General features: G+C 38.7%; 1 protein-coding gene across 8 annotated transcripts in view; it reads left to right on the top strand.

The window, feature by feature from the left end:
* The window catches only part of rg (A kinase anchor protein rugose), a 1,244,182-nt gene that overhangs the window by 648,796 nt on the left and 569,001 nt on the right, over positions 1 to 26,385 (top strand). For 3 of the 8 annotated variants that reach the window (XM_071597011.1, XM_071597007.1, XM_071597006.1), the window contains 11 exons: positions 4,487 to 4,597; positions 9,313 to 9,453; positions 13,287 to 13,435; positions 14,847 to 15,060; positions 18,645 to 18,867; positions 19,867 to 20,009; positions 22,136 to 22,326; positions 22,601 to 22,709; positions 24,941 to 25,022; positions 25,146 to 25,297; positions 26,082 to 26,246. In XM_071597011.1, the coding sequence (XP_071453112.1) occupies positions 4,487 to 4,597; positions 9,313 to 9,453; positions 13,287 to 13,435; positions 14,847 to 15,060; positions 18,645 to 18,867; positions 19,867 to 20,009; positions 22,136 to 22,326; positions 22,601 to 22,709; positions 24,941 to 25,022; positions 25,146 to 25,297; positions 26,082 to 26,246 (1,680 nt within the window). Of the gene's footprint in view, positions 1 to 4,486; positions 4,598 to 9,312; positions 9,454 to 13,286; positions 13,436 to 14,846; positions 15,061 to 18,614; positions 18,868 to 19,866; positions 20,010 to 22,135; positions 22,327 to 22,600; positions 22,710 to 24,940; positions 25,023 to 25,145; positions 25,298 to 26,081; positions 26,247 to 26,385 lie in introns of all 8 variants that reach the window. The other 5 variants (XM_071597013.1, XM_071597010.1, XM_071597012.1 and 2 more) reach the window with 3 other exon arrangements.

Below are 26,385 nucleotides of genomic sequence, written 5' to 3'. Positions count from 1 at the left end.
CTCCGTGCATGTAAGTGTACTAGGTGTCTCCGAAAAGTATCCGACATGCGTTTCATTTTTTTATTATGAGGGTGTTGTGGGCTACGAATGTGCTCCAAGAGGTCAGACGATCAACAAAGGATATTAATTTGAAGTTCTGGAAAGATTGCGTGATGCCGTGAGAAGAAAACGACCGCATATCTGGTCAAGCGAGGTGACTGGCTGCTTCTTCACCACGACAACACGCCAGCGCATTTATCGAACCTTGTGCAGTAATATTTGGAAAAACACAAGATTGTACAGCTTCGCCTGCCTCCGTACAGTCCCGGCATAGCTCCCTGCGACTTTTGGATGTTCTCAAAATTGAAAATGGCCCTCAAAGTACGATATCGAGACGATTCAGAGTGATGCGACGCGTGAGCTGAAGGCCATTCAAAAATCTACGTTCAACAACTTGAGACAAAAATTACGTGTTTAGTTTGCCAACCGGAGACTATCATATTCCTCAAATGTACGCCCAGCCGAAGATACAAAAACCCGGCAGCAAAGTGAGACCCTTGATTGGAGCCCTGTTTTCCCCCGCCAAATGCAAACTCGCCGAGTGTCTCGACGTCCAGTACAAAACGCTACGCTCCACTGAAGCATACGGCATCAAAAACTTCATTGACAACATCCAACGATTATGCCTCCTTCCCAGTAACATCATGGTATCTCTCTACGTAGAGAAACCAGCGTTTCCACTCCCATCTCCCATGAAAAACAGCGGACTAGCTACGCAGCAAACAGCTGACTCCGGTTGTTATAAAAAACACATAACCATCACTAAACTTTATTAAGAAATAACATACGTTCAATTAAATCAAAATACTTTACACAAACACGAGACACATCGATTGGCAACCCTTTATCTTGCTTCGTCGCAATTATTTTTCTTTAACTATTTTGAAAATAGATGCACAGGAACACTTTCTATTAATTTCCCAAAACATGGGTCGAAGATATTTTTGCCAATTTCAAAACGAGCAAGCAAGCGTGATATCAAAAAGCTTTTATCTCGCTCGCGCGTCGCATTACTCGGACTCGTGTCGATGCCGTCAAACCGCTTCACTTTGAGCGCCATTTTCATCCAAAAGTCGCAGGGAGCTATGTCGAGACTGTACGGAGGCAGTCGAAGCTGTACAATCTTGTGTTTTTCCAAATATTACTGCACAAGGTTCGATGAATGCGCTGGCGTGTTATCGTGGTGAAGAAGCAGCCAGTGACCTCGCTTGACCAGTCATGCGGTCATTTTCTTCTCACGGCATCACGCAATCTTTCCAGAACTTCAAATTAATATCCTTTATTGATATTCTGACCTCTTGGAGCAAATTTGTTGGGCACAACACCCTTACAATAAAAAAATAATGGAAAAAACGCGAATCAGATACTTTTCGGACACTATTCGTATATGTTAGCTTTTTCCCAGGAGGGACAGGTCCGCCTTGGTCGTCGAGTGAGGGAGGACAATACTCCCGTACTCCTTGAAAGAATGGATATCGAGTGTCTTTTGTCTTGTGATGGCATTTTTCCGCTAGGAAGAAGAAGGCCGGCTCCAAGAGGAGTGAGCTCCGACGTGCCTGTCTCCTCGAGCGTGAAATGTACTCAATCTCCAACAGTCGAGACATTGCGTTCATAGGTCTTTTCTTTTGCTGTCCCAGGTTGTGGGTAGCGGGGTGGGAGGCAATATCATTTCATTTCGGTTTTAGAGTGTTTTATTTTCGGAGATGGTTTTCTTGCTCGCCAGACCAGTGATCATTCTGGTGCTGCACTTGGAGGACGACGGGATGAAATCCGCATCTTTATACCGGAGATGCCTCACGGCAGATCCAGTATTCGAATATTCACCGAGCTCGACTTCGCAAGGAACTGCGGGAGATGCCACGACAGTAACTTTTAACGAAGTCATCCGTTGATGTGAATTATTTAAGGCTCCCTTGCTGGGATATTCTGTGAACGATATTCTTGATAAATTCCGTAGAAAACCACCTTTCCGTAGTATCGAGGCAAAGAGAACAGCAATCATCGTGGAAACAGTCATCAGGTGCCTTATTCATTTTGAAAATTCCCGGTCTAGCAGTAGACACATACATGCAAAACTACATCCCACAGTGGCATTTACATTAATGCAAAAATCCTTTCATGTAAGATGAATCATTCATGGAGCAATCGAAGGGAGGGTGACAAAATTTTGCGCTACGAAACGAGTACCAGGATTTGGATAACTGAAAAAAACATCCCTTCCCACGTTGCGATAGGAGTAAATAAACCCATGAATTATGAACATGGGCATACGTGTACAAGATGTACTGTCTGCCCACAACTCTCAACCACCAAGAGCCAAGAGGCCAAGGTAAGAAGAGACTAAGCAGAAGACCATGGACACATCCTTGGGCCATGGACGCTGAAGGCTCAAGGATGCAAAGTTACTGGAAAGGGCTCGGACAGTGCTGAAGTGCTCGGAAGGCGGCTCGTCCTCGGTCGGGTAGCCTCCCAGTTCCGGCAGCCAAAGCGGCTATCCCCTCCCGCCTTCTGGTTGCAAGTGAGTGGAGAGGATAGACGATGATGAAGTGGGAGGTGAATTATTAATCATATGCAGGGGAAGGTTCGACCCTCGCCCTCTTTCTCTCGGGGGCGAGAACGCGGGGCCCTGGCGCGAGGGAGGAATGATGGCACTCGCGCAGGAAACGGCCCCGATCCCCGAGACGAGGCGTCCACCTGCGGTACTCCGGTCCCTTGGGACGAGAGAAAAAAGGAAACCCACCGAGAGAGAGGGACGGAAGAGTGTGTGTGGGGGGTTGGGGGTCAGCTTTCGCTTCTCTGGGAAATCACACAAAATTTGCCCTGGAAGTCTTTTACTCTCCCTATCATTGGATGGAATCTGAAGGGGACAGGATTGTTTGCTGTCACAAAATACGTAGAAATCAACTCGCATCGAAATACAGATCTATTTACGAGGTATTTCATATAAATACGCGATCTTAGGCCATTAAACATTTGATTTTGAAAAATTCAGACTGCATCGATTTTGTCCCCTTTTCAAAATACTGACCATTCGTAGTTGCTATGCACTTATTCCATCTTATTTTCCACTATTTAAAGCTCCCTTGGAAGACCTCGGCAGTTTGGCTTTTTAGTTTTCTCATCGTTTCTTGCTTTATTGTGTCTTCCACATCTTCCCAGTGATGTCCCCTCATCACGTTTTTGCATTTTGGGAATAGGGAAAAGTCGCATGGGGCTAGATCTGGCGAATAAGAAGGATGATCAACGATCAAGGTGATTGAATTTTTTGCCAGAAACTGCCGAGCAATCAATGCTTAATGTGCAGGTGCATAGTCATGGTGAAGGATCCATCCATCGCCTTCAGTCAAATTTGGTCGCTCACGATGCCGGCGATCTCTCAAACGCTTGAGAACTATAAGATAGAACAGTTACTGTTTGTCCTTCAGGAAGGAATTCATGGTGAACAACACCTTCGACATCAAAGAAAACCAGGAGCATGACTTTGATTTTCGATCGGCTTGTTCTTGATTTTTTGGTTTGATTTAATCCACTCGAAAACGGATGTTTTCTTAACTGAGCGTTATCACCGTAAACAGCTGTCAGTACATTTCACTAATATCAATATAACTTTTACCGCACTTCACCAAAAACTTGATGTTGATTCGTTGCTCCGTGATTTCGTCAATTGCCATTTTTTGACGAACAGTAAAAACAAGGCCAATAGAAACTAACATAACTGGCACCATACGCACAGCTCGACGATCCGCCGAGCACAGACGGCTCATAGGGTCTCAGGCAAGTAGCGCCGCTAGTGGGCGGGGCTGTAGTCCGCGTCATGGCCGCCATATTGCACCAGTTCTCGTATTTATTGGACAGACCTCATTCGCCATTATTAACATGTTTTAGGTCATTTAAATTCTTGGATCACGTAAGAGGTCATTGCAGCTGTTGTCTGTGGCACAGGGTTTGTTTTCGAATGGACCTGATTTCCTGCGGCAATTGAAGTAGTTAAGTCCCTACTACAGCAGCAACATCGGTAATTGTGTGAACACATATGGATGTAAAGTGTCACCGGCAAGTCTGAAAGTGTGATATCCATCATTTCCTCCTCTCTTCTCCTGTGAGTCTTCAGTTGAGAGGGGACCTACCTTCTGGTTGCTACTTATTATTTCTTTTGGGAAGTCGGGTGGGCAGGGAATTGGGGGAAGGCGAGGACTGCCGTTGTGATGGCAGGCATTCTGTGTAAGTGCCGGGCACTTGTTTCCCCGCACTTTGGAAAACCTGGCGGCCATTGCCAATACCAGCACAGCGAACATTTTCATCATTCTCCAATTCTCGTTTCGCTGATGGCTGCCTATTGACTGGTAGAAATGAGAGTGCGTTATGTTTTTGATGGTTTTAAAGAGTTTGTTTCCTCTTTTAGAATCTTGTTCGTAACCTCTCTTTACTCTTTCTTTTCCCGCTGCAGAGTCAATTTCGGTTTGATAACGAGTGCAACTTAAACCTACCTGACAATCACAAAAGGGTGAGTGAACAGCAGCAAACTGAGCAATGCATGACGGAGCAAAGGTTGATGCCTGTAAGCTTTTTTGCCTATTTTTTTCTATGCTATATTATATTATTATTTAATTTTACTTTTAGGCTAACTTCAGTTTCTTCTTCTTGAGGAGAGGTATGTGTGCATACAAGTTGTAGTAAGTTGAAGATTTTTTTTTTATTTGCTGCATACACCGGCATTTTTGCTCTCATAGCATTTAGTGCACTTTGTAACCTGTTAATTAGTGTAGGAACATTTCATGCCTCCTTTGATGTGAAAGTATTAAAATTTTGATTTTGGTAACATAGTGCATAATGTAGAGCCATTCTTACACTCCTTTCTAGTTTAGTGTATGGTAAAATAGTTTGTTTTGATGCTTGGAGTATTTTTTTGTATCTTGTGAGTAAGATAGTAATGTTTTTGCTTCCTTGCCTTTGAAGTTGTGTCCTGTTAATCTCTTTGAGTCAATATAACAAATAATGTGCTGCTGACTTAAGTGATGTACTCGAGTAATCATAAAAAATATTTTCAAGTGTCCGTCAGTTGATGGAAGCGTCCTACGTTCGTTTTGAAGAAATATTTTCGATTTTACTCCATGGTGAGTAATTTTATTTCTACCAAATGAAATTTAATCAATCAGTTTCAATTTATAAATACAGCACAAGTCGTTGCTGTGTGAGAACATCCTATCAACACAAAATCCGGTGGGTCCAGAATATTTATCGCCATCAATGTAAATACTTCTAATTTGTGCAATCTTTCATTATTCGGGGTTAATAGTTAATTTTGGTGGAAAAAAATAATCGTAAAATTCTTTGGCGTCGGATTGCGGCATCCTCACGAACTAGTGGGAAGAAATCGTTCCCTCGACAGCGTTTCAACACTGACTCGAACCAGTGTGGAATATTTCAAATCCCGCATGATTGAAGTTACATAAATACCTACGTAGCCTATACCTAATTCCAGAAGTACTGTTTCTATATCGTACCAGACCATACGTACATCATCGTCGCGATGTTCCGCGATGGTAGTTTTCCTTTATCATTATTATAGTCAGGATTGTTGCGCTTGAAAAGTACCTCGAATATTGATCAAATGAGATTACCTATGTGCGCACAATGGTTTTCGATGGTCAATTGACGGTGGAGATGGGAGAGTGGCTCCGATGGTTGGTGCCCGCTGGACCAAGTCGTCGGGGGCACTATCGCTGCATGTCCGAGCGGCACTTGGTGGCGAGCGGTTGGCCATCGGAGCAGAGGCCATGCGGAAGGTGGTGAGGGATCAAATTAATTAAGAAATGGTTGAAGGAAGGGAAAGGAGAGTGAAAAATAGGAATGTGCGACAGTAACTTTTAACAGTGTCATCCGTTAAATGTGTATTCCTATGCAATACTTTCAAAGTGCAGAAATCATTCTCCTCGACCGGGATGTCCCGGGCAGGGCGAATGATTTTTCACTCTGATATTGTTGCATAGGAATGCCATCTTCATCGCATGGAAAAAGAAATTTGAATGGCTGCTCAACAGATTGCGGGGAAGTAAGGTGGAAGGAGAAAATAAAGTAGGGGTGGAAGGGGTGGGTTAAATCCTTTAGGATGATCGAAAGAGGGCGGAGACAATGGGGCCCATGCAACTGGAATTGGAACTGTTCTCGGATTTGCTGAAGAAATAAGAGTCAAAGGTAGTTGGGGGGGGATTAGGAAAATACCACGTGGGAAACACGCGGAAATCAAAACGGAAAACCGAACTCACTCGGACTTGCGAATGAGAAGCGAGGGATCGGTCGAGAAGTCCGTCGTCTCCGCCCGGCCAGCCTCCCCAACCCACGTTTGTGTGTCGACGTCGAAGTAGGAACATTGACGAGCGAGTTGGACGCCGACCGACTTGCTCGCCATATTATTGTTTTTTCGCCCTTGTAATCTTGCATTTCATTTGCCTATTTAAATTTTAGCACATAACGTCCCAATTTTCTCCAGCGAACCGTCGTCATATCGTTGGTTTGCCGAATGCTAATCTATCCTGCCATGAAATTGCCCAAAGCTTTAGGCAATGAGATGTATCAAGGCCATTCGTGGGACGTCATTCCGTGGAAGGCCCAGGGAGGGTCCGTCCGCCTCCTAAGGATGATGAACGGATGGCAGTGGTGTTTACGTGGAGGAAGGCGACCGACAGCAGCCATAGAAGAGAGTTCGTTCACGGGTACCATTAGGGATGGGTGGGGAAATTTGGCAGGAGTAAGATTTTGAAGGAATGGCAGGAAAGCGAGCGGCATCAGTCTAATCTCAATGTGCCAAGGGGACCACAGGGATCCTTACTTGCATCTCCACGTAAAAACTCCGCATCTAGGGGCAAGTAAGCATCAGTGAATCTGAAAAATTCTCTCATCTCAGGAACTCAAACCCGGGCCAATGTAATTGGAAGCAGTACACCAATCACCTTATCAACCCGATCCTTAGGTTCTAGTTATGAGAAAGAAAATTTCAGCATGTCATCATTTATGTTGTAGTATCTCCTTCGTGGGAGAATAGATGCCAATTTATTACGCATAACCACAGGTTCAAGTCAGTGTTGCCTTGCTGCCAATTGATACTCCCTTTGGTTTTCGGTGCCATCTGGCGCAATGACTTTTGTGTTGATTTTTTCCACCACTGTACGTTTGAAAAAATTTAATTATCTGACGAAAAATTAAATGCCTGATGGATCTAAGGAAAAAATTAGTGGACTTTTGGGAAAAGAATGCAATTGAATAATCATGATATTTTTATGACTCGTGGATTTTGAGACGGCAATCAACAGTTTGAAGAGGTCAGAATTAAGGGAGATTTTTCTGAAGATAGGAGAAGGCTGAAGGGAAAAAACGTCTGGGCATCTCAGACTGTGCAGATAGTGAATGGAAAGGTGGGGTGGGGAGTGCCAGGCAGGGAGGTAAGGACAGGGATGCACAATATCACGTGTTCTTTTCAAGAAGATACAAGATGCAGAGGAAATGGTAAGGGAGGCTTGGGAAGGGCCGGAGGCTGGAGTGAATTGAGAACATTTGAAATCAGATTTGTGGATGATCCGGCATTAGTTAGTCATTCATCCAGAGGGAGACGCTTGTCACTTAGCTCATTGCAGAATCAGTGTGATGGATTTGGGATGAGGATTAATCTCAAGAAAATGAAAGTGGTGAGATACTTGAAGAGTAGGAAAGTTAAGATAAACATTATTAAAGTTTGGCAACGTCAGGCAGGGTAAGTTACATATTAATGAGGTATTTTGAAGGAAGGTGTGCAGCGTACTGATATAACTAAACTAACTAAATATATAAATTGAATGTTGTTTGGTAAAGAAGCATCAGCAAAGAGGCAGGACACTCAAATGCACAGATGAAGATGCAAGGAGAATTATTGAAATCTCCAATATGAGGTGTAAATTTGAATGGCTTGGAAACTTGGCCAATGGAGCAAGAGGATTTAGTTTGAAGGCTTTTGGGGTGTGGGCATGGTGAAGAATGAAGTCCATGAAATGGACAGAAAGGACAACAAACGATGAATTTTGAGGTATGATAGTGGATGAGAGAGATGGTTGTTGTTGGGAGAAATTCAAAGGAGGGAGGACAAGTGGATGCAGGAGAGACAGAGAGAGGCAATGGGATGCAGGAGAGGGTGATGTATGTATAGATGGGTGGATGCTGGGAAAGAGGAGGAGAAGGAAGGGAGGGAGGAAAAGAAGAGGCACTGAGGATGGATCAAGAGTGAAGTAGAAAGAATTCAGAGCCTAAAGAACGAGTAAATGTAATATGGAGTTAAAGGGTATTTTATTATCATGTTAGTTGGGCTTAAAGAGTACAGTATTGTGCAGAGGCAAGGCTCATCAAAAACCTAGCATAAACTACTGCCATTAATATTATCCATTGAATGGTTTCAGTGTTATTTACTAAATGTAATAGAGTTCTAAAGTTGTGGGTTCTGCAACTGCTTTAGTCCATCATGTTATTATTCTGATTTGAAGCATTTTCGGGCTCTATCTTCTGATTAGGAATTGAAAACTCGTGTTTTATTTCTGATGTATAGGTTTACATCACTACAGGCACATGTTTTATGATCACTGCTTTGGAGTAATACAATTGAAGAATCCTGAATGGTCTACCATAGCTGTGTGCCATAAAAACCCTTGGCAAAGAAATGTATTGATAAAAAATATGCCTACAAAAGAAATGACTGGTGTTTAGTGCTTGAGGATGAGTCTTGTATCGCCCTTAATTGTGACTCTGGAAAGGGTGGGTGAGTGAAGCAGCGAGTTTTGATGGGTTGCCTTGGAATGAGGGATGTGAAAGGAAAGAGATTATTTGAGAGGATTATTTTGCAAACTATGATCCATCCTTCCAACTAGTCTTATCTTGGGGAAGCATTGTGAAGAAGGTCACTTTGATATCATGATTTAACGATTCAGTTCATGAGCTATATTTTTTTTCTCTTTCGAATAACAAACATTTGGTTAGCTCTGAAAAGGAACACAACTTTCTCTGGTACCTGTACTTTTCATAGATCCCATCCAGAAATATTTAAATGCCTGTTTTATGAGGTTTTTTGTTTTCCTTACTTAGCAAATTTTGCATTAGTGATAATTACTTGGTGTCTTTTTGATTATTTATGCATCAACATTTTGTGACATAAACATTTTGCATGTGTTTATGTTTTGTCTGAATGTGTCTGGTAAGTTCCTTAGCAAACACATTTGAGTGTCTTCTCACGTTCAAACTCTACTTTTGTTCCAGGTGTTGTATGACGGGAAACTATCCAGCACCATTGTGTTTATGTACAATCCTGTGGCCACCGATGGCCAGTTATGCCTGCAGTCTGCTCCCAAAGGAAATGTGTCTTACTTTGTCCATACACCTCACGCACTAATGTTACAGGTAATCAAGTGTAGTTTATTAAATATTGAAGAATTTTGGTGATTGTTTTTACGATTAGCTTTCAACTCATAAGTTGCTAATTTTAAATTTCTTGCCTCTCGGTAGTATAGATGTTAATTTTTCATACATTCCAAAGTTATGTAAAGATGATATTCAACTTCATGTCTCTCTTGTGATAGTAAACTTGCTTAACATACAATCCTGCCAAATGAGCATTTATGATACAAGAGTAGTCCGAAATGGCAAATGTGGTTGATTTTCCTAACATACAAATCTAGAATAAAAATATAAAAGGTGCTTTGATTAGTAAAGCTGATCGATGACAATATGAGTTATAATTGAACTCTAGGTTGGTAATAAACTGCAGGGATTAGAATTTCTAGTCAGAATGGATCTTTTATTTCCCTAGGAAAAGAGAAGTAGTCAGTCATTTATGTATGCTACAGTAGATATTTAACATCAGTCATTATGCATGTACCGCTGTGGAACACTCCCTTTACTATTTGAATGTGCCGCAGAAGCTACCTACCATTTGATTAGCACATGATGTGGGATTATTTTTTCATCCAGTGCATCAGCAGCACCTATGAGAGAATCGGTTTACGATTTTTCAGCAAAAATATATTGAATAAAATCCTCAAGTAATTGTGGAGCCACATTTTGCCTATATTTTAAGGTTGCGCTCAATTAAAGGTAATTCAGCCTGTTTTCTTTGTTCATTAAAATTTTCTGCAGGGTGTCCTAGAAAGGATTCATATTTTTTAATATTGAATTCATGCGTCATAAAAATCTATATTTTCCCTAATATTTGCAGAGCTGTTGTTTTTGAGGCAACTTTGGGCAATGCTTAGAAAAAGCTGTTTAATGCTTAAGAAATGGAATTGAGTGAGCAATGCCTCAGAATTAACTTGTCTGCAGCCATAGAAGTAGCCAGGGATGTTAAATTAAGTTAAGCTTAAACAAACTTCAGAGAATTATTTATCACTAAAACTTCACTGCATCAAAATATGAGAAATATCCTCAAAAATAGTCCATATCGGGCATTGGTCTTTGGTCAATGCTCTGTGAAGTCGAGAAAAGATGAATTTTTTGAGGAAACTTAAATATCTGTTAAGATTTTCCCTTTAGATGTACATGTGCACTATTTCACTTAGTAGTTAGGTTAGTATTTCGATTGATCCGGCCGATATTTGGTTATTTTTATGGAATAATTTTTCCGATTCAGATTGGCGAAAGAGCTTTTTCAAAAAGCATTCTTGTGAGTTATATCAGAGGAACTCAAGTAGTAATACTCTTTTACGAAATGGTTTATGTGGAGATTCTCTTTATGTAAGATTAAATATCACGGACATAATGTAAATTTCTGAAGTCAAGCTTTGCAATCATGTTGCTTTATAGGCCAGTTGATAGTGTACTTCTGTCACAATCATGTGTGGTGTATAAATCAAAAGAATGATGGTGGCGTTGCAAAAAGAAGGTAGAGGGTTGATCTTTTCTGCCAACTGATGCCTTAAATGTGTGTTATGGGGATGTTCTCATTGCTGGTTGGACCATAATGTCTGTATTGATTGATTGTTTATGCTTTTTTACTTACTTAACTCACAGAAGTTTGTCATGCGTGAGGGTAGTTCTTGATTGGAGATGAACTCTCCTCCTCATTTGAACCCTAGATCATCCAGGAATGTAGCTGAATGATAACCAAATGCATTTCAATTCTCTTCCTTCTAAAAGTTCCATATTCGACAGTCATCAGAGGGGATTATTTTTAGGACGACAAAAAGAAAGGGTAAATGGTACTTGAAGAATGGAAGCATTTAAATCTATAAGTGAATATTCTGCCTAAACGAGTTTCCTACCCTCATGAAGGGATTCTTGTCAAGTATATCTGAAAAATTGCTTCAAAGTTCAATCATTGGTTTAACTGGAAGAGAAGCATTTCCTGTCGACACATCTGTGGTTCTAAAAAGATTTACTGGGGAAACATGAAATACAACCACTTTAACGTATCCATTCTAAGCAGGTTCTAGAAATGCAAAGTCTACCATTCCATTACACTGAGGGCGTAGGGAGAGGGAGTGAAAATTGTGATGAGAATAGATGGAATCAGGAAATTGTGTCAGAGAGCAGGCTGTCATAAGACATATGGGCGATTGAAGCTCTCTCTCTCTCTGTGGATAGTGACTAGGTTTTACGGAACAGCACTGGAAAAGAGCAGCTTAATGAGTGAGCAAAGTAGGTTTCAGGAGTAATTGCTATAAGCAAATCACTGCAGGATAGTAGCCGAATTTCCTGTGAAGAAAAAGATTTACAAATATCCATGATTGATCAATAGAGAAGTCATTGCTGCTGAATGTGAGGTTAAGGTAAAAAATGATATTTGTAAGTTAACTTTGAGGTGCAGTAAAGTCTTTGCAGGTTTTCCATCAAATCAGGGTTAGAGCTAAAACGACTTGTGCCTCAGGAAAACACCAAATCTTAAGTAGGAGGTGTTTACTAGTCTGGGGAGATGAAGGAATTAAAGTCTGTGAAAAATTACAAACTCATTTAATATGGATGGGAGTTGTTTTTTGTAAAAAAGATACCAATGCATGTAAAATAAGTGTTGACGTTGCTTTGGAAGTCTTACTATTTTCATTATCTATAAGAACCCAAGACTTAGCAGAAAATTGGTTAGCCCTCACAAGCAGGTCAAAGCGGTAATAATAAAATTGGTAGTTTACCTTTGTAGGGTTTTGTACCAATATGGTCAATGTAATTGGGGCATCAGAAAAAGAATTGAATTAGGCAATGAAGGTTTCACAATGAAGAGGAAGTTGATGACAGGGACATTATGAATGCCAAGAAAATACTCCTTAACTTTGAATGGAGCATGGTTTTGTGCAGCATGGAAACATGGTCATTGAAGCAAGATGATAGGCATAGATTGGAGGCTTTTTAGATGTGGGTGTGGAGAAGGATGAAAGTGGACAGAGTGGACTCTGCGAAGTGGACAGAGAGGAAAAGAAATGAGGAAGTGCTAGGTTTGGTGGGTGAGCAGAGGCGATTGCTGGGTGAAATACTATGGAGGCAGGAAAAATGGATGGAAAGCATATTGATCCGCTGTGGAATGTTGAAGACTGTGACAGAGGAGAGAATGTTAGGTAAATGATGAGGGAGGGAGGGATGCACAGGGGTGCTGAACAGCATGACATGAAGTAGAAAGTCTGGGGCATTGAAGCAGGATTAATTTAAGTGTGGGGTCATGCTGAACCTTTCGTGAAGCTAAGAAATGCAGGGATGTTCAGTTAGTGTTCATCCAGACCCAGCATTAAATGGTGGAAATCAAATAAATAATATGGCCTTCAAAATAATTGTTGAAGTCCTCTCTTTTGATATTGCATTCTCATTGATGAATGGTATAATATTGATTGTTTATGACATCTGAGTTCACTAATAAAGGTGCTCTTTTCAAAGAATGCATTGTGCACCTTTACTTGTTAAGTAATTAGAACAAAGTTTAATGTGAGGAAGGTGAATTGACCAAGTCAAGTGTTGAATGAGAGTAGTAGCTATATAATGAATAACTGATTGTAGCACTTTTCTGATCTGACCTGATGATGATGTAATACATCAAAATCTGGTCGTAAAATAAAACTTGTATCAAGTGGAAAAGTGCTACAATCAGTTATTCATTATGTTCGACTTTCAGCACATCACGCCTGAAGCTAATCAATTTGTTAGTAATTATGTATTTTTATATACCACTCCTTAGGATTTAACAAGTATCTTAACTAGCTTCTAGTGTCTTAACAAGTTGATGAATGCAATTTTCTTCTTTATTTTAATTCTTCCAGGATGTGAAAGCAGTGATGACTCACTCAATACACAGCACTTTAAATTCCATTGGGGGTATCCAAGTGCTCTTCCCTCTCTTCTCGCAACTTGATTTGCCGTACGAGGCTGCAGCTGGCACCACTGATTCCAAGCGGGACCCCTCCCTCTGGTGAGTTTTGCCTCTCTACGCCCCTTCCACAGATTTCTGTTTTATTTGAATTAAAATTATGTAATGTTTGCCCTAATCCATTGCCATTAGGGCCTCTTCACTTTTGATGACTGCACTATATGGATACTCTACAAGTGATATTTTGATTGATTTAATCCCTCTTTTATGACTTCTTGGGACTCAAAGGAATACTCTGTTGGTGTATTCAATGATCTTTCACGTGCGTTTGATGCTATGGACCATGAAATTCTTCTAAGTAAATGTGAATGCTATGGGATCATAAGGGGAATTGCCCATAAATGGCTCAAATCATATTTAAAGGACAAGAAACAGATGGTAGAGTTTCTGGCATTTGGGTCAACAATGTTATGATAAATCACTTATCACCCATAGAAACAATAAGCATTGGGGTACCAAAAGGTAGCGTTCTTGGGCCTTTGTTATTTCTGCTATATATCAATGATTTGCTTAGATATATTGAGAATAACAACATAGTCTGTATGCAGATGATACAGCTCTGGCAATGAGCTACAAGGACCCTAATTTGTTGCAAGCTAAGCTTGATAGCTCATTATAACTCTTGGAAAAATGGTTTAATGTTAACAAACTGTCTGTAAATGTACTTAAAAGAATTATATTCAATTTAAAAAAGAAGGAAGTTAGACCTCTGCTTAAAAGGCCAAATCCCATAGAAAGGGTATACACCACCAAGTTTTTAGGTTTGTCTATTGATGAGTCCTTAAACGGAGGAATCCATACCAATGGCCTATATTCCACTTTGGCAAAAAGACAGCTTATTCTACAAAATCTTATAAACATTGTAGATTTAAATGTACTAAAAATAGTTTACTCTGGCAACTTCCAGTCACATCTGAGCTACGGCATTTTTTTCTGGGAAGCATCATCTGACCTCTGTAGAGTTTTTATAATGCAAAAAAGATATATAAGTTAAATAGCAAAAATACCCCCATAGCAAAATTGCAAACCTCATTTTAAAGAATTGAAAACTATAACTTTACCTTGTCTGTGTATTTATTAATTATGGTTTGTATATATTAAGGATAATATGAAACAGCAAATCACCAACGCTCAAGTACATGGGCATAATACTCGACAGAGTGTTGATGTGCATTTCTTCAGCTACTCTCCTGCTATCTATAATAAGAGTCCCTTTCATTTGACCATCAAAATCTTCAACTATCTGCCGCCAAGCTAAAAATCTGCTCCTTCTAGGGCTACATTTAAGAAATACCTCAAGAAATTTATGATAGATAAATGCTATTATAGCGTTTCCGAAGTCTTGGGAACAATGAAACAGCTGATTGTTTTCTCTGACTTGTTTAATATTTTACTTTGTAAAGTCCTGGGACCATTAAAATTTATTTTATTTTATTTACTTTATGTGTTCCAGTTCCAAGCTCTTATGTTTCATCTGTGAATTGGTTGAAAGTTCGCAAACAGTCCAGCAGCATATGATCCAGAACAGAGGTTTCCTAGTCATTAGCCATGTTCTGCAGAGGGCCTCTCGAGAGCATCTGACAACAGAAGTGCTGACATCATTCCTTGGGCTCACCAAATACCTAGTCACCTGCCTAAGCAGCAACAGTGATTTACTTCTCAAGCAGGTGAGTATTAGGAAGAGCTCCCACTGCATTTCCCTAGCCTCCACAAAAACTACATGTTCACCTGCACTTCATGCATTATTATCCTGACTTTCATTTTGTGCACATGGTTGATAGACAGTAATTATAGAGTATAGTCTTTTTTTTATTTTTGATAATAAAAAGTACAAAATAAACTAGTATTAACCATGTACTGATTTGGTATTAACATCATAGTATAAGCATTATAAACATTTTTTCTCCAATGCAAATTAGCCAGTACAAGAATGCATCCGCTTGAAGTGGTTAATCTGTGTTGATCTGTTATTCATGTTGTGACCTCATTTGAGCAGTTAATAAATTAAGGTGAATTTTTGACATTGCACAACGTGTGGAGTAACAAAATTATTCCTTCAATTATTGAAAACTTTCTCAAGTTCACGGAGCCATATACTATACAGTGTGAGGATATGGAAAGTTTGCAGAGAGAGGGTGAAATTGGTGTGCTATGCAACAAGGTTAAATCACTATCAGGAAGTAAGAAGGGAAGATCTGCGCTAACAGTTAGTGATAAGTTGGGTAAGGTAATAGTTGACATAGATCCAAGAGAGATGAAAGGAATGTATAGAAGAACTGTATGGTAAAGAAATTTGGCCGACAGACTAAGATATAGAAAGAGAATCTGAGGTAGATGAAGATAGCTTAGGTCCAGGCTTACTCAATGATGAGATAGAAAGGGCATTAAGGGATATATTCAACAGATTAAGGCAAGATGTAGTGGAAGTTTATCATTATGAGAAAAACAAAATTTGCATTTTATACAGATTTATTTGTGATGCACAACGTCAAGGGAATTGGATTTGAGGGAATTGAAATCAAATAAGGCCGTAAGAATAGACAGAATTCCTGTGGACCTAATAAAAGGTTTAGCAAAATGCGGGAGGAAAAGTCTCTATGGACTGATCTGTAGTTTCAATGAGGAAAGAATCTATTGGGAAGACTTTGTTAGCTCAATGCTAGTTCTATTCCAAATAAGGTAAAGGTTACATTATGTGATGAGTAAAGAACAATAAATTTGATTTCTCATGCAGCTAAAGTTGTTCTCAGGATCATCAACTAAAGGATGGAGAGCAAGGCAAATGATTACTCAGAGGAATATAGAATACTGGACATATATGCATGTTTTGCAGATTTTGAAAAGGTGTTTGATGGGAAAATCTAATAAGTATGTTGCAGAAAATAGGAACAAATTGGAGGGGCAGAAGGCTAATCCACAACCTGAACATGTCTCAGACTGCTTACGTTAAAGTGGAAAACGGAGAGTCCGAATGGGAAGAACTGGAGGTAGGAATGAAAGTCAAAGGGGAATTTGTAAAACCAGTTGGGTTTCCTGATGATCAAGCTCTAGTTTGTCAATCAGCCAAGGGGTTGCAAGCATTGATGAGTGAATTGGAAACTTAGTGCGACAGATATGGGATGAGAATCAATATAAATAAATTAATGGTTATGCAATTTCCAGAAAAAGAAAGGCTTATGTAAACATTATAATAGGATATTAAAAACTAGAGTAGTTGAAGCATTTTACGTATCTCAGAAGCGTTTTGGACCATATTGGCCAAAGTAGTAGGGTTGTAAGGAGAAGAATTGCTCGTGGCAAAGAGGCGGGAGTTGATGACAGGGACGTTAAGTGAGGATGTTGAGAAAATGCTTGTCAAAACTTTGATATGAAGCGTAGTTATGTACTGCAGGGAAACATGGTCACTGAAGCAGGAGGATAGACATAGATTGGAGACAATTGAAATGTGGGTGTGGAGAAGGTGAAATGGTCTGAAAGGAAAACAAATGAGGAAGTGCTAGGTGTGATAGGTGGGGAGAGGGGCTTGTTAGGAGAAGTCCTAAGGAGGTAAGAAAGGTGGATGAAGAACACATTGAATGGCCATGGGATGTTGAAGACTAATAAATGTCTCCTGAATTATATGTAAACATATATTTGAGCTGACGTTTCCGAAAAATGTCAAAATGCAAAAAATTGCAGAAAATCTGAAAGTTGGTGAACTTTGAAACCAACTATACTGTAGGAATGCTGGACACAACTTGGGCATAGAGATACGGAGGCAAATTGAGATAAGTGTGCATAGTCCCCATTATGGCCAGAGAAAAAAAATTGAAGACAATGTATCATTAATAAATGATATCCATCTGGGCGGCAAGGAGCAGATGACAGCCAGGAATGCCATCTGCATTGAATAGGTGTGACTAATTCTATGAAATCATCCCTTATAGGAGACGAATCGAATTTTAATGGTTTAACAAAGGGAAATGTAGTTTAAATGAGAAATAATAGCATTAAAAAGTTGCTTTGGCATAAAAAGTTAAATGATATGGAAAATTGCATTACAAAATGCAATTTAAAATGGCATATAATAATTTGATACAATTGTTTGTTTGGTTATTTTGAGATCACTAAAAGACCAATTTTAGCCGTGTATAATACCTAAGTATGCATGGTGGAGTTAAGTAGTGTATTTTTTGGTCAGGATATGAGCAACGTTCAAACCCCTGGGCAATATCCAATTCAATTGTGGCTTTACATCATATAAAGTTGTTTATTAGTGTATGTGTTTTGTTGGGTAATGGGATGCTCATGGATGGGATGTACAATGTGGGAAAGAGGAGATTACAGTAAAGCCAAGGTTGCAGAAATTACAGATTGACAAATATTTGTGCAGCAACGTAGGTTAGTATTTGATGCATAACTATTTGCACTAAATTTGTATTTTGATAATTTTGGAATGAACCTCAATTGGATGGATTATTCTATATATTAACTTGTCCTGTATGTGCAGCGCTTAAATCTGGACAAATTTCGATTCAGATTTCCCACCATATATTGTAGTTCCACTGAAGGTCGTGGTTGGCACTCTTGTAAGCTATAGGCATCTAGTAAGCAGTCATGACCTCAAAATGGCCGAGAGGTTACATACAAGTGCTGAGTACAATTGAAGATCCGCTGCTATCAAAAGTGTTCGTGCTGGGTGTTATATTTCAAAATCATTAGATTCTTCTGGTACCCCAGATCAACTGTTTACGAAATTGTGGCTGAGTATTGTGCTTTGAAGAAGTCTGGGGAAGGTTTTGCTAACTCGGCGGGGAAATATCATTCTTGGAAATGCATGCTTGTCTGGACTTAAGCGCCGCACCCTGTATACATACCCCTTGATAGTTGATAGCTTGACAAAATCAATTTAATTTTCAATGTTTAATTTTCTATTGTGAAATTTCAAGGAGTTTTTATGGCACTCCTCAAATAGTTGTATGACTCTTAGAGTGATTAGTTTTTTTGTTAATTAACAAAGCTGTTTGAGCTCAGGTCACATCTTATTTTAGTGTTGATCAGGATGATCTCCATAGTTGAGTTCTGAAAGGGCAATTTCCCCCATTCACCTCCAATTGTTGTTGCTCCCCTCTGCACCCGTGCTGGGTGGAGCCATGCACACTCCCTCCCACGTACGCAGGGCAGCAATTTTGGCCCCTGGCCATGTGGGGGAGTGTGGCACTGCATCCCGACTGGCACACAGTTGTTCTGCTTCTCATTCCTCACGTGGCAGCTCCTCGACCATGTGCTCTTCAACCCGGCACTGTGGATCTACACACCTGTTCCGGTGCAAGCCAGGCTCTACTCGTATCTCGCTGCCGAGTTCCTCTCCGACACGCAAATCTACTCCAACGTGCGCCGCATCTCCACCGTACTGCAGACGATGCACACCCTCAAGTATTACTACTGGGTAGTCAATCCACGGCACAAGAGCGGCATAACACCCAAGGGGATTGGTGAGAACCTTATTGACTCCCTTGACTACCTGCACTGCCTCTTGGGCGTGTTTCCATGGGATGTTGGGGGCTATAAATGTGCGTCCCTCGGATTGTATGCATTTTTAAATCTCTTCCTCTTTTCTTAGTTCTTTTTATGTCGGTCCTGGTATCAGACAATATGTACTAAGTGTTCATAAATAATTTGCTCAGGGTAAGCTGAGATTAAATTGATTTACCTCAGTTAAAAAGCTTTTTCAGCATTTATTATTTAAAAGCTTTGAGGAAAATCATGGGGGACATTCTCAAGGATTTCTATTTTTGAGAAGAATATATATCCTCCCTGCCCTCCCAGCCCCAGTTTCTAAGAGTATGGGCACAGTTCCGAATTGGAAATGCATGCCATTTGGAGGCATTGCATTCATGCCCAAAATTTCCAAATTTTTGTATTTATATCATTTCCTGAAGCTATAGCTAAATATCTAGGTTATAATCAATCTTGAATGACTGCTCTCTGGATGTCCCTCATCCTTCTCGTTCAAATCCTTCTCAATGTGAATGTGAGAGAAAGATAATGGTCTGTGTAGAAATTCCCATCTTGGAATTTTCGTGAAAGAAAATTTGGCTTTGAATTCTCAACTTTTGAATTGTTGGCTCTATAATCCCTGTGAAATGCTTTAATTATGATCATCGGGGTCCATTAAATAAAAAACTTGTGTTGATTAAGTGTGAGACTGCTTGTAAATTGCATCCTGTGTGTTCCACTCATGTAAACATGTTGTCCCATTTATATGTGAGGTACATGATGACAGCGCATGCTCATAAATGAGAGCAGATCAAGCAGAAAATGTATTTAATATGTCCAGCAGTCTTGCATATATTTTTAAACAGTGACTCAATAATTAATTTCTTGGTATGAACTTTGTTCACTGCAGGTTTGCAATTGCTTTGCTCTTTTTTTCACTGAAAAATAATTTCATTTGCACATCTTAATTTTTTGATCTTCTTTTATTTCATCAGATGGGCCAAGACCACCTCAGAAGGATATATTGTCTATACGAGCATACATCCTTCTATTCTTGAAGCAGTTGATTATGATTGGCAATGGAGTGAAAGATGATGAGCTTCAAAGCATACTCAACTACCTGACCACAATGCACGAGGTATTTACACTTAAAATCTTTATATAGAGCTTAATTTTTTTGTTTCCACTCCTTTTGTATCTTCAGATATCCACATTGAGTCACTCGTGTAAGCATTGAGTATTATTCCCCCAAATTATCCACCCATCCGTAGTGGCACTGATGACCTTTAGCTGTCTTATGCCTTTTTTAATAGCTTCTACTATTTCCCATAAGACCCCGATTTCAGAACTTTTCCATCAAAGGTACTGAGGAACCTCCCATTTTCAGACAGTCTTGGTTAAGACGAATATTAAGTTAGGGTTAAGAACAATAATCCAAGCAGAAATTTCCCTTAAATGTTAATACTTATGAAAAATATGTACCTGTTACAGGAATTACAGGCAGTTAAAAATTTATTGACGATGCATATATTCAAATATGGACAATTCAATGAAGTTTTACTTGATTCAAATACATAATATATACTAAATTATTAATTACATATACTAGTCATTCAGTCACTCTGAATGTAACTGTTATTCATAAACCTCTTTTACATTTTTATAAGTAATCTACCAGTTGAGGTAGGTTTTAGGTGGCTACAAGTTACCAAACAGTGCAGTGGCAATAACCTTGTCCCTTTTAACGAACACAACCCAACATCCTACCTTACAACTAGCCCCTCTTCAATGCCATGTGCTTCCTTCCTCCCTTTATTCAATCCAACATCTTTATCCTGTTCCTGCCTTACCCCCGGTTGCTGAACATTCTCCCCTCCGTTACTGTCTTCAACATCCCACTGCCGATCAATACGCTCTTCATCTATTTTTCTGCCTCCTCTGGATTTCTCCCATCAATCCCCTTTTCTCATCTACCATACCTATCACTTCATCCTTTGGTTTCCTTTCTGTCCAAATACCTTCCCCACATTTCAAAAGCCTCCAATCTATGCCTATCGTCCTGCTTCAGTGACCATGTTTCCGCACTGATAATAACTTTGCTTCATATCAAAGTTTTAATGAGCATTTTATTAACATCCTTAATCAGCGTCCCTGTCATCAATTTTGTAGACACACACAGGTTGTGAATTAGCCTCCCATCCATCCAATCTATTCTTATTTTCTGCAAAACATTTATCAGTTTACCCAATTCACTGTATCAAATGCCTTTTTGAAATCTACAAAACAGGCAAATACATCCCGATTGTATCCTGTCTTCCTTTCTAATAATGACCTCATTACTACCCCCTGTGACTTTGGGCAAATATCCTATTGGTGACCACATTGTTCTCAGTGACCTGGTGGTGATGGGGTAAGGTCCTCGCCTTCCAACCCAGAAGGCGTAGGTTGGGATCCCTCCTAGTTGTGTTTTCCTCCACTTAGAGCTTGGGTACGAACCGAGTTGTTTTAGGCTTAACTTTGTGAAAACATTACCAATTGGAGAGAAATGATAATTAACAATTGTATGTATAATTATTATGGTGGAAATCACAATTTTAGGTCATTATTCAATGCCAACAGGTATTGGCTGTTTGTTTTTGTCTTTAGTGTGTATTGTGGAGCATTAGTAAACACAGCTCAGGTTTTTAATTATATGCATTCCAACTCAAAGCATTGCATTCTCTGTGAAATATAAGATTTTATCAATTCATTCTGGGAGTCAAAAATACCATAATATTCTAATTTTTTTCGTTAACTTTAAAAGACAAACATTTTAGATGGATTACATAATGACAGGTAAGCATTGCTTCCTAAGAACCTACCGTAGAATTGAACAGTGAAAATAGTCTCTCATGGCAGAAAAATTGGCTAGCCCCCAAAATATTGATTTTTTTGGTTAGACTATTGCAATTTGAATCCTGTTCAGGTAGAGTTAATATATATATGGTAATTACCTCGTGACCAATTTTTGAACCTAGAGTATAATTGCAACCATGTACAGCTATGGATGAACAGAAAACGTGAAAAGATAATAGGTATGTTCACTAAGTGTTTTCTGGATGTTCTATGTGACTTACTTAGTCATTTGAAGGTTGAGAGTGTTAGAATCCAAACAGTGAGTGAAGTGAATACTATTGGAATTTTTTGGCCTACATGAGAGAGTGAGGCTGTATTGAGGAAGAACCTAATTCATTTCTATTTTCAATTTTGCTGATATTTATTTAGGATGAAAATCTCCATGATGTCCTGCAAATGCTGATATCATTGATGTCAGAGCATCCCTCATCCATGGTCCCAGCATTTGACGTCAAGCAGGGAGTGAGAACAATCTTCAAACTCCTGGCAGCAGAGAGCCAGCTCATACGACTGCAAGCCCTCAAGCTGTTGGGATTCTTCCTTAGCCGCAGCACCCACAAGTCAGTTTAATAATCTTCGTAATATCTGTTGCAATTAGTGAAAATGAATTATTTCATTTTGAGAAATTTGACCTGTTTTCAATTAAAGAAGTTTGCTCTGAGTGAGTTTTATTGGTAAAATACTGTTATTCGTCAAAGTAGCTGTTAATATGATGCCAAATCCATCTTTTAAAAACTTTTAGTTTTTTTTTTTCTACTTTTGGCACGCCTTTAAGTAATTTCTCATGTGTATTTTCAATGCATGTTTTTTTCTCTTCCATTGCTTTTTTTGCAGAAGAAAATATGATGTGATGAGTCCTCATAATCTGTATACACTTTTGGCCGAACGACTTCTCCTCAACGAAGAAACACTATCACTTCCTACCTACAATGTTCTCTATGAGGTAAGATCTAATTAAGTACTCGTTGTTATTTATGCATCTCTACTGCTAAAATGACCATTATGGTGCTGTTTTTGACTGAAATCACAAATAATGAGATGAAAGCATTACCTAGTGATATGTTCATGTGTAATTACCATGCAGACTTGTGTGAGACATTTGTTGCTCTTGAATATTACACTCCATCTTCAGCCCAAAGATTAGTTTTTGATAGGTGAGGGCCGCTCACCTTTGAATGCTATGTTGTTTGAAATTCACCACAGGGAGGGTATTTTAGGGTTGTCCTGTTCCTTTCCTTGTCCTGTGTATGGTTCTTATGAAGACCTGGTATCCATTAAAAATCACATTGCTTACATGTTAGCAGTTGCTAATCCAAAGCCAGGGATTTTTTCTATGGGTCATATTACCCAAATACTTTCCACTGGGCTACTTTCATATTTTTTGAAGATATGAAGAGAAAACTTATTTAATAAAGTATCAGTTAATAATGTCAAGGGTTTGAATTTGATTTTCACTCTTCCAAATATTCCAGACATAAAAGCTTCAGATATGTATTCAATTATTTTTAATAATATCGAATTCACAAATATACGGTAAACCTTTGCTAATCTGGACAATATGTGGTGGGGGGGTTGACTGTATGGGCAAAATCTTAATTATCCTGGGTTTTGACACAAGTAACGCCATGGAACATGGTCAACCTCCAATATTGTGCAATGTTGATGATCCAGGTCTTCTAATGACTCCATATAATGCATTAGAGTCCCATAGGGTAAGAAGACCACATTTCTTGTAAAATTCTGTATTGAAATAAAATATATGTCTTCTCTTTCCCAAAAATTAAGTCAGTAGTATTTTATTCGTACCAAAAGGCAAAGCATTGGATATAAATTCTCAAATGTATTATCCCATTTATTTAACCATTTCCATTAATAAGAGAACTAATTGATCAAGGTTTTATTTTAATTAAAGGAAGATTAACTTCCAAAAAAAATGGCACCAGTTTTCTTTTTATAATGTACTGAGTGGTAAACTTCAAGTTATCATCTGAATTTGAAATATACCCGCACATAAAATTTGTTGATAGTCCTTAAATGTTTAAGGATATTAAAGCTATTACTATATTTAAATATGAGATTTGTAATTTGTACTTGTTTCTAGTGCTTGTATACATTTAGAGGGTGAAAATCTGGACGAATTAAAAAAATTTTTCTGAACCTTTTTTTATTACAAAAACAAATATGTTTACAAAATTATTTGTGCTAAATTGTTTGTATTTACATAAAAACAAATATTCAATGTATCCCTCCCTTGCATTGATTACCGCCTCCATTGTTGGTCTGAAGCGTTTGCAGATCTATTTTAATATGCCACAGTCAATATCTGCAAATGCCGTTTAAGTAATGACTCTCAATGATTAGACGTTTGGATGTCTGTACTAATTGATGACCCTTTCAACCAAATTAACTAAGATGCTAAACGCTAGCCAAAGTAGCAGATGTGGGGAGTAATCCCCTTCTCCACATCACCCATTAATTAAGCCATTTTCGGGACCCACAGTTATGCTCATAATGCAAATTATTCATCATGTAGGGTGCTCGTTAAGCAAGGTTTCACTGTATAGGTTTAGGTGATTTGTCTGCCATTTATTTTCTCCTAAAAGACCACATTATTTAACCCAAGGGTTAATCAGTTGAGGTATTTTTTTACTGACTAAAGTTTTTGTTTATGTCGTTTACAGTATTTGATGCTGTCATATTTGAAGCCAATTTCAGTTTTCTGAATACGTTTCAAAGAAGTTCTGCTTCTTGACTTCTTTACATAGATTGATTGCTGGGTGTTCTCATGAACTATAGGAGCTCATCATCTGAACTAAATTCTTTGCCTTCGGTCATTGAAGTGTTTTTCGGAAACTGTGAAGGAAAAGTAGTATTAAAGTCTTAGTAATATAAATATTACGTGGAGGTATTTTCACCTAATAATATGTGTTGAGGTGGCTCTATAGAGTTTGACAGCAAGTCAGAAGAGCATTTAATGGCTCATAATTTCCATAGCATAACAGAGATAATCTTAATGAACTCAGTATTCACTTTATTTAAGATATATAAAAGTCAATATAAAATAAACTCTTCAAAATTCTTCAGTAAGCATCTCAAAATTTAAGACCAATGATATCAAATTTTTGTTTATTACTTTCTAAAATGATAATAAAATGTTTATTAATGCCTTTTCAGATCATGACTGAGCACATAAGCCAGCAAATATTATACACACGACACCCTGAGCCTGAGTCCCACTTCAGATTGGAAAATCCAAGTAAGATATATATATATATATTAGTTCACTTTGAAAACTTTGTCTCTCTGCCAATAGTGAGAACTTGCAAAATTAATGATCCTGAAGAACTCACTCTTAAAGGATTAAAAACTATCTTTTCAGTGATTCTGAAGGTGGTGGCTACTTTGGTACGTCAATCAAAGCAAACGGAGCAATTGCTGGATGTTAAAAAGCTCTTCCTCTCGGACATGACCTTGCTGTGCAACAACAATCGAGAGAATAGGAGGACAGTGCTTCAGATGTCTGTCTGGCAGGTACGCAGAGAATTACCCTATTTAAATATTGAATGTGTTGCAAAATTAAATATTATTGGTAGAAAACTCAGAGGTGCTTATTAACCAGAAAGCTTCATTTTGCAGAATGCTTTCACTTATCTGATTTAACACTATTTTGATATTCAATGGCATAATATACTTTTTGTCTCTTATTTCAAGAATTTTCGGCCATTTTCATATGGGTGGAATATTAGAGTTTTACAAGAGCACAAAACTATCATCAAGTGAATGGAGGAATTTATTTTTCTCAGAAAGCTAAACCAAGCATATTCAACATTTTTTTTCTCTATCATTGAATCTATTGTATTATTAAAATGTTTTCTTTACCTTTTGTGACTCTTTTTTCAATGAAATATGATGTAAAACATTCCTTATAACTCATAGAAGGCAATATAAGTGAAATTAAGAAGTTCAAATGATTAATATTAGGCGGAAGAATGTAATCCATCATAGTTGCTATTTCTTGGATGAATAAAATATATTATTCATATTATTATACACTTTCTTCTGCTTTTTAAAAAAATTCATTTTTGCTGAGAGATGCATGGTTATATCAGTAAAATCAGGAATTAGTGTGTAATGATAAGCGTCTGCCATTCTTTGTAGCCATTTGCCCTTCCACCGGAACATCAATCAATATCTCTTCTTTCTTTAGTGTACCCCTTTACCTGTCTTCTGATTTTTCCTTGAAAGCGAATACTTTTTATCAAGTTTCTTGACTTATTGTTTTACTCAGGTGAATGTGATGTCTTTGTCCTTTCAGGAATGGCTTATTGCAATGGCATACATTCACCCCAAAAACACAGAAGAGCAGAAAATATCGGACATGGTTTACTCCTTGTTTAGGATGTTGCTTCACCATGCTATCAAGCATGAGTATGGAGGGTGGAGAGTTTGGGTCGACACTTTGGCCATTGTCCACTCTAAGGTGAGCAGAAAACATTTGCCCACATCTGTTCCTTCTTTGTCCGATTCCCTGCTTGCTGTCTTTCCTGTCAATGTGATGCGTAGAATTAGCTAATTTTTCACATGAATCTCGGATAACAGGGCATGTCTGTTACATTGGT

Source organism: Hetaerina americana, unplaced genomic scaffold, assembly GCF_022747635.1.
Source record: "Hetaerina americana unplaced genomic scaffold, ioHetAmer1.1.p SCAF_8, whole genome shotgun sequence".
Lineage (NCBI taxonomy): Eukaryota > Metazoa > Arthropoda > Insecta > Odonata > Calopterygidae > Hetaerina > Hetaerina americana.
This window is presented reverse-complemented; position numbering and strand designations above follow the sequence as displayed.